An 8,860-nucleotide genomic window follows, 5' to 3' on the forward strand; every position below is an offset into this window, starting at 1 on the left:
AGCTTTTATATATATATATATATATTATATATACATACATATATATATATACACACACACACACACATCTGGCTTACACTGAAAAATACTATTTTTTTTTTCTTGGAGAGAATGAGGTAGAATTCAAATGTGACTGATTGGCCTTCCATCCTATAGTACCAGTTTGTTGGGAGTTACTGGTCCTTCAGGACAGATATGTTGCATCAAATGTGTTCAGATGGCAATTTTACAGCGAGATGTACAGATTTAAGAAAAATCTAAAAAGACTTTATTTGTGCCCGCTGCATTAAGTCTGGCAGTTAAATTAGTCAATGATTAACAACAGAGAGCTAATTAAAGGTTTTTGTTTTTTTTTTTCCTTTCAGGAGTCACCATTCGACTCCACCGTGTGACAACTCAGGAATATGAACCTTAGTTTGCAGGAAACATGTTCGAATACAAACTGTCCTTTGAATTTCAACTGGCATCTGACAGTTTCCCATTGACTAGAATTATTGGAAGAGATCCAGTGTTCTAGCAGAACTGGGCTGAGGCAGCAACTCTTCAGAATTCTTCTGGTGCACCCTGGACTCTGTGTGAAAGGACGTCACCCCAGAAACCACACATCATACAGGTCCATAACCACAGCTGGGTTGCTGGTAACATCAGGATCATTTTCAGGAATCCAAGAGGCAAAAAGGCAACCATTTTTGTCTTTTGTAATGCCTCCAGATAATCACACGTGACATTAGTTGGACTTTGCAGGTAGATTTTTTTTTTTTTTTCTTCAGTTGTGGATTTTCAAAGAGCTGCTTCATTTCATCCAGCCTCATGTCAGGGGAGGCGGAGCTAGAGTGCTGTGGCATGTGGATCATCAAACGACTACTGACCACTCAAGAAGGCAAGATGTCCTTTAGTGCACTTGTTGGCATAGTGACCCTTCTCGCCACACTACAGACAAAAAGAAAAAAACATTAAGCAGCTGGAAGCAGCAGAGCAAAGATGTAGAGAGGGTCAAATATGAATTAAGCCTAAATAAATCAATTCACATTTTAACATTTATTTATAATGCATGCATCTATTTAGTCTTAGTTCCTGCGACCCGATCCCGAATAAGTGGTTGAAGATGTATATATTTAGTCATAGTTCATGTTTGGTCCTTTGAAGGATACATAAATACATAAATGGGTGGTCGGTATATATTAGATTTTTTTTTTCCCTCAAGGCCAAAGAGACAATTAACAAAGGAGCATGTCTACACACATCCTGCTCGTCACAGCTCCCAGGACCAAGTCTACACACCACCTGGTCCTCATGACTGACTTACCAGTGAACATTTTTCTGTTTAACACATGTAACTAGCAATCCACATTCATATATATGTATCATTTAAAAGCCAGTAATGCATAACCATGGGAAAATAAAACGGTGTAAAAGTAAACCTGGACTGCTGCACCAACTATAGAAAGACAGGATGTGGACAGTAAAAGATCTTTGTTCATTCCCATGTTGTCCCACATTGTTCTAGTAAATCAAGTGCTTGTTAATGAGTTTTTGTTAAGTACCCTACTTTAACATGGTCAGAAATACGAGGGTAGGCTGAAAAGTTCTAAGGCTCACCAAGAAGGAGAAATGCCATTTCAATAAAACTTGGCATGCATTAAGTTCAGCTCTTCTGATGACTAACTGTGTTATTTTCTTCCAGGTTATGAGGTAGTTTGTGGTTCATAGCCAAGTTTGAAAGTTCGTGGTAGAGGGAAACGGCAAAAATGGACAAAATCTGGCATTGCGGTGTGATTAAGTACCTGCATAAGAAGGAGTTAAAGCCCAAGGACATTCATGCGGATATGGTTGCTACATTAGGGGATGAAGCTCCCTCCATATCTACAGTGCAGAAGTGGGCAGCTGAATTTAAGAGGGGCAGAGAGAGCCTTGAAGACGACCCAACGTCTGGGCAGCCTGCAACAGCCACAACCCAGAAAAACATTGACCTTGTTCATGAAATGGTGATGGACGACAGACGATCAACCAGCTAGCAGATGATGTGGGAATATCCCGTGAGAGAATTGAACACATTCTGCATGAAGAACTTGGAATGTCAAAGGTGTCAGCTCGATGAAACGCACCAGGCTAGTCATGTCGAAGGCAAACTTGGCGCAATTTGAAGAGGATCCAGCCAATTACATGGAACGTTTTCTTACCCAGGATGAGTGTTGGGTTCACCACTTTGAACCAGAGACAAAAAAACAATCAATGCCGTGGAAACACCCAAGGTCACCACCTCCAAAGAAGGCCAAGGTCGTTTCGTCTGCGGGGAAGGTCATGGTTTCAGTTTTCTGGGATGCCAAGGGCATTGTGTTCGTGGACTATCTTGAAAAGGGACAAACCATAAATGGACAGTACTATTCTAACCTACTGAGACAGTTACGCGAGGCTATCAAAAAGAAGCGACCAGGAAAGCTGACGAAAGGGGTGCTGTTCCATCAAGACAATGCACCAGCTCACAAGTCAACAGTGGCCACAGCCACTATCCACGAGTGTGGATTCGAACTGGTAGATCACCCACCATACTCCCCTGACTTGGCACCCTCGGACTTTCATCTGTTCCCAAACCTGAAAAAAAAACTTGGCTGGGAAGCACTATCGGAGCAATGATGGCTGCCGTTGAGGACTATTTTGACTCTCAAGATGAAAGCTTCTATGCCAAGGGAATCGAAGCACTCAAGCACCGCTGGAAGAAGTGTGTGGAGTTACAGGGAGACTATGTAGAAAAATAACCCTGAATTTGTTCAATTCGACAACTGCATCATAGTCAGCCTACCCTCGTACAGTAAATGTGTGTTAATACATAATAATAATAATAAGTTGATACAATACACTCGGTTTCATACTTCCTTATCACGGAAGGCACACACTTCTAGTACTCTCCAAGGACAGTAATTTACTAATTTATGAGAGCTTGTTTAAATTAAGTATCCCCTGACTTCCCTTTGGTGTGCTGTGTGAGACAAATGGTAGGTCTCTCCCAAGAGGCTACAAATTGGATAAAACATTTCTTCAGTGAATATTTTTGAGGATGCAGCCATCACGTTAAGTCACGTTTTCTTCCTGCATACTTTTCTATGAAAATGTAGTCAGAACTGAAAAAATTGTTGACTAGACTAAGGAACTATATAATGTCCACAAAATAACTGCATAACACTTTTAATTTGTTCTGGAGTTTGAGACCCATAGCAGAATTTCAATCAAATTTGAGGAGGTTTTGTCACAGAAGTCACCTTGGAATGGCTGATATGGGTTTCAGCCATACACTGTTTCTGACAAACAGCAAAGGCATTACTTTTTTTTTTACTTTTTGAGTAATGACCCCAACACCATTGACGGGAACAGATACCATACCTACAGAAAAAAAAATGTAATTTGTCTACAAACCAAACATGGCAATTACAACTACAGTGTGAGACTGACAACGATATGATTTTTTCACATTAACAAGTAGCTTACCTTGTAGCAGGTGACCTGGTCCAGGGGCCGGGGCCCTCGGTTCATTGTCATGTTGTTTTGATGGATAGCTGAAGTTCCTATGTTGTTGTTCTGCAGCCGATGGCCCGGAGTGGAGGTGGTCAGAGGGACCACCGACAGAGGCATGCGACCGATGGTCGGCACAGGTTGTGGCTACAAACCAACAGAGAGCAAATGTTCTGGATTCATAAAAGGTACACAAGAATATTAAGTGACAGAAAAGATGCACATTTGCACTCAAGTTCAAAGTGAAGCAGTCCTCTCACACATATGATGCAAAAATGTCTTAGAGATGAAATTCATATAAATAGTAACACCACGGGCAGACTGTTAATTCACACACGCCATACCTTCAACTGGTTCTGCATCTGCTGTTGCAGAGGAGGCTGGTCGGGTGCTCCCATTGGCAACTCAAATCGGGGGCTGCAAAGGGACACAGTTATACTGGTTTTATTGCTGGCTCAGTCTTTAAAACTTAATTTACCTGTTGACAACCCAAAATAAAATAAAAACAGAATTATCAGAAACTGAATGAGTAAGGTGGTGCAAATTTCTACAGTAGGGCCATTTTGTGTTATTACATAAAAATAAGATTATACAACATACTGCATGAATTTACACAATCTTCCTTCTGGACAGAAGCCCACGAGGTAATTAACGCAGATCACCCTTCTTGTATGTCGGTGTCTGCAGTCAGGGCCTGAAATGGGAAGATGGATGAAAAAGTTAGATGAATTTTTAAAAAGTTGGTGCGCTCTTCTCCTGCTGGTCAAGATACAACAGCATGTTTAAATTTCACTGCCAGAATTTTTAGGTAGCCTTGTGAGCAAGACTTACCATGTTTACAAAAACCTCTGTCATACCAGGGACAGTCTTTCATCTTGGACTCTGGATCAATGTGCAGGAACGGACACTCTTTGTTGCTACACTCAGCTAGAAGAGTGAACACAGAGTTTACCAACACTGCAAAGAATCAAACTGCTGACCAGCAGAACACAGGAAGGGGCATGGATGCATGACACACGTCCACTGAATCCATCTGAGTTATTCTGATGAACATGAAAGCAACAAACCAAATTTGGAGTAGAAGTAGCATTCTGGCATCTTGGTCATGTCGTACTCATGCAGGAACTCGCACTGATCTCCCTTCTTACACAGTCCTCTGAGCCAGTGCTTGCACACCACAGTCTTCTCCCCACTGATGTGACGGAACGGGCACATCCCACCTGGTATGGGCACCAGTAAATTTTAGACAGAGTGACACACAGTAATGCTCCAAATTTTAAGCACCCCCTGCATTTCTGTATGAGTGCTTCCTGCCTTCACCCCACATATCAGCAAAGACTAAATCTGAAAAATGTTACAGCTATCTATTACAGAAACCAACATATTAAAGCTGTAGACCTTTTCCACTTTATTTTATTTTTAGCAAAAATCAACTAAATTTAGCTCATACTGAAATCTAATTATTATAAAGTAGCTATAGTTCTGTGGAGTATCACAGAATTACAGCTAATTTTATTGCTGGTTCTTATTTTGGGGGGATTCCATGGCAATTATAATGAATTTGTTCCATTAGATCATGCAGATGACATTAAAAATGGAAGCAGATGTGCAGAATGAGCAACATTCAAAGTTCACTCTGTATCTGTTGTGAACTTGGAACTCAGAATTTGACTTCCAAGCATGAAAAATACATACATAAAATATAAAGTGATAAAACAGCCTCCCCACTGACATGTTGGCAAAGCAAGTAAAAAAAACATTGTAATTGTAACTAAATAAGGTTCACAGATAGAGATTTTATCCCAAATTCTTCCCAACAGAATCTCTGAGGACCTATGTTGACTAGCTGTGCCAGTAGCTTTCTTTCTCCTTATGTCATCCATTTGCCATTTTCAGTTGCAGTTGAAGGTCTACAGTCTTTCTTTGATTCCATGATGCTAATACTGTCCAGTGTTAGCAGCTCTCAAGACAAATAAGCAACCACAGCTTCCAAAACAAACCTAAAACAACCCCAATATTATTATAACTTGTTACGACCTCAATGGTAGCATGCTAAGAACATATTAATCTGAAACTGTGGAGGTTTGTGGGAGGGTGAATTACACTTTAGCACCGATGAGATTAAAGTAAGGCTGTAAGCAGACAGTGTTAATCGATGTATTGAGGAGAACAAGAACCACACTTGCAAAAACTAAACAGACAAACCGATGTCACTTCTCAGATATTCCTATTACGAAACCATATTATTTAATTTTTTATTATTTTATATTATTTTTTAAACCATATTATTTTATATTTTAATAAAATCAAACACCAAAAGCTGCAACCCACACCTGTCTGCAAGCAATTTAAAATAAAGAAATATTATAATAATGAATTAAATTAAAAAAATGTTCTTGTATTATAAGCAGACATGGAAATACCGATGAAGTTTGCCGTTTGAGAGTCAGAAAAGGCTCCAGGTCTTCTATGATGTCACCACAGATACAAAGTGGGTCACGGCATCTTGCTGCTATATTTTATCTGGAAGCTGGACATCTCATTGTCATTTCACCCTAATTTAAACTGCGGTATATCAGTCATTTGTGTTGTACTGGGATGTGACATACATTACATCACGTTATTTTAGATCAGGACAAATTTACAAATAAATATTTCACATTATTTTAAGAACGGTTGTTTGCAGTTGTGTAAGCTGCACAGCATCACATTATTTTTGTGAGGTCATGGTCAACAGGTTAAAGCAGTGAGGATGTGACCAGAGAATCCTTGGTTCAAATCCCCATCAGAATGTATAACCACTAAGGGACCCTGGGCAAGGTCCTTGATAAAGTTTTTTAACTGCTTTTGAGGCCTGTTTCACATTTTTCCTTATCATTATTATTATTATGGTCTCCACAGCAGATCAATTGTTTCCATATCCTCCTTCTCTGCATCTTTCTCTGTCACACCAACCTCCTGCATGTTCTCCTCACCACATCCATAAACCTCCTCTTTGGCCTCCCTCTTCTCCTCCTGCCTGGTGGCTCCATCCTCAGCATCCTTCTCCCTGTATACTCTGGGTCCCTCCTCTGCACATGTCCAAACCATCTCAATCTTGCCTCTCTGACTTTCTCTCTAAACCATCCCACCTGAGTTGTCCCTCTGATATGTTCATTACTAATCCTGTCCATTCTCATCATTCCCAAAGAGAATCACAACATCTCCAGCTATGCCACCTGTCTTTTTATTAGCGCCACCGTCTCTAAGCCGTACAACATAGCTGGTCTGACTACTGTCTTGTAAACTTTACCCTTCACTCTTGCAGATATTCTTCAGTCACAAATTATTCCTGCCACCTTTCTCCACCCACTCCACCCTGCCTGCACTCTCTTCTTGCCTTCTGTCCAAAGCATATCTCCACATCTCCAGGCTTGACTCAACCTGCTCTCTACTCTCACTACAGATAAAGTCATCTGCAAACATCATAGTCCGTGGAAACTCCTGTCTGATCTCATCCATCAACCTGTCTATCACCATTGCGAACAAGAAAGGACTCAGAGCTGATCCTTGGTGTAATCCCACCTTCACCTTGAATGAGTGTCATTCCTACTGTGTATTTCACCGCTGTCACACTATCCCTGTATATATCCTGCACTACCCTCATATACTTCTCTGCCGCTGCAAACTTCTTAATACAATACCACAACTCTTCTCTTGGCACCCTGTCATAAGCTTTCTCTAAAACCACAAACACACAATGTAACTGCTTCTGGCCTTCTCTATACTTCATCAGTATTCTCAGAGCAAACATTGCATCTGTAGTGCTCTTTCTCGGCATGAAACAATACTGCTGCTCATAGTTCATTACCTGTTTTCTAAGGCTAGCTTCTACTACTCTTTCCTATAACTTCATGCTGTGGCTGATTAACTTTATGCCTCTGTAGTTACTGCAGCTTTGCACATCACCCTTGTTCTTAAATGTAGGAACCAGTACACTTCATCTCCACTCCTCAGGCATCCCCTCATTCTATCCATCTCAGATTTTATGATATAATCTGGTTAGAAACTCCACTGCCATCTCTCCTTGGCATTTCCATGCCTTCACTGTCATCAATGTCATCTGTACCAACTACCTTTCCACTCGCTCTTCATAGCTGTTCTCACTTCATCCTTACTAATCTCTTGCACTTCCTAATTTATTCTCTCCACATCGTCCAACCTTTTCTAATTTTATTCATTCATCAGCTCCTCATGTTTTTCCATTGTTTAAAAATTCCTTTCCTCAAGTACGTTTTATTTATCCTTTATTAAGGTATGCAAAAAACACAAAACAAGAATAATCAATACCATTGTCGTATATATCATGTCTGAAAGGGAATGAATGAATGAGTTTTGAACTCATTGTGGCTCCCTAAGAAATGACAGCAACTGAAGACGTCATGTTGTGTTTCCCCACCTTACCTTTCGAACAAGCTGCTCTCATGAAGAACTCACATACAGCAGATCCGGACTCTACAGAAACACATTAAAACATTATTAAAACAAAAAGAAAAGACAAAACCCCCCCCCAAAAAACCAACCAGGTTCGGTGATCTACAAACTTGCCAACAAGTGCTCATGTGCAAATGCTAACCATTAGCTACCCAAGTAACGTTCAGATATAAGTTTGCTTACTGTCCATGCCAGGGAAAGGCAGAGGCTGAGCACCCAGCTGCTGCTGCACAGCGAGCTCCAGGTCGAACTTGATGTGGTCCACGCTAGCCAGAATCTCCTGCATGTTTGCGTTTTTTTACGATCCGCTTGTTAGCTTAACTTGTCTGCTAGCTAAAGCAGCTAGCGACGCTAGCCAGGCTAACCCGTAAATTCACCAAAGAGCTCCAGAAGTGGAGGATAAACAAAGAAAAACAAATGTATGCGTGTAGTTTGTTGGGCTCTATTTCAAAGAAAACAACTAAAATTAAGTCGATAACGATTCAGTTTCAATAAGCTGCTCGCGAGGAGCGTGATCTGACCTTTGACCTGACGTAAAGGCATGACTAAACAATCATGATCGAACTGATCTGATTGTAGTCAAGTCGATCTCGACTTTTGAAACTCTAAAAATATTTAACATAAAGCAGAGAATTAAAAATGTTCCTCAAACATAATGCAGTTCTTACACCTTCTATAATTTCACCGACCCCAAGCCCTTAACTGAATATTTATTTGATAGAACTAAAACAAATCTTGCAGCAAGAAATACTTAAAGACAGTTTTAAATTATTTTGGTCTTCATGGTGAAGTGGCACAAACAAGGTTTTTTTTTTTTTTTCTCATAACGCTTCAATGCAACAAATAAAAGTTGCATAATTTATCCAATCACAGCCACAGA

General features: G+C 40.4%; 1 protein-coding gene across 1 annotated transcript; it reads right to left on the reverse strand.

The window, feature by feature from the left end:
* Nucleotides 1-239: 239 nt before the first annotated feature.
* Nucleotides 240-8,511, reverse strand: cpsf4 (cleavage and polyadenylation specific factor 4). The gene is made up of 8 exons (XM_034190426.1): nt 8,164-8,511; nt 7,951-8,001; nt 4,575-4,727; nt 4,339-4,434; nt 4,108-4,201; nt 3,852-3,924; nt 3,484-3,654; nt 240-930 (listed from the first exon to the last, which is right to left on the reverse strand). The coding sequence occupies exons 1-8, from the start codon at nt 8,264-8,266 to the stop codon at nt 862-864; spliced, it is 810 nt and encodes a 269-aa protein (XP_034046317.1). The 5' UTR covers nt 8,267-8,511; the 3' UTR covers nt 240-861.
* Between the last annotated feature and the right edge of the window lie 349 nt (nt 8,512-8,860).

This window comes from Thalassophryne amazonica, chromosome 16, assembly GCF_902500255.1.
Source record: "Thalassophryne amazonica chromosome 16, fThaAma1.1, whole genome shotgun sequence".
Taxonomy (NCBI): domain Eukaryota; kingdom Metazoa; phylum Chordata; class Actinopteri; order Batrachoidiformes; family Batrachoididae; genus Thalassophryne; species Thalassophryne amazonica.

Excerpts from the sequence above, each read along its gene's own strand:
- cpsf4 (XM_034190426.1), bottom strand. The coding sequence starts at position 8,266 with ATGCAGGAGATTCTGGCTAGCGTGGACCACATCAAGTTCGACCTGGAG. Across the intron at positions 8,002-8,163 it reads GCCTTTCCCTGGCATGGACA|AGTCCGGATCTGCTGTATGT; the intron begins GTAAGCAAACTT and ends GTGTTTCTGTAG. Across the intron at positions 4,435-4,574 it reads CTACTTCTACTCCAAATTTG|CTGAGTGTAGCAACAAAGAG; the intron begins GTTTGTTGCTTT and ends TCACTCTTCTAG.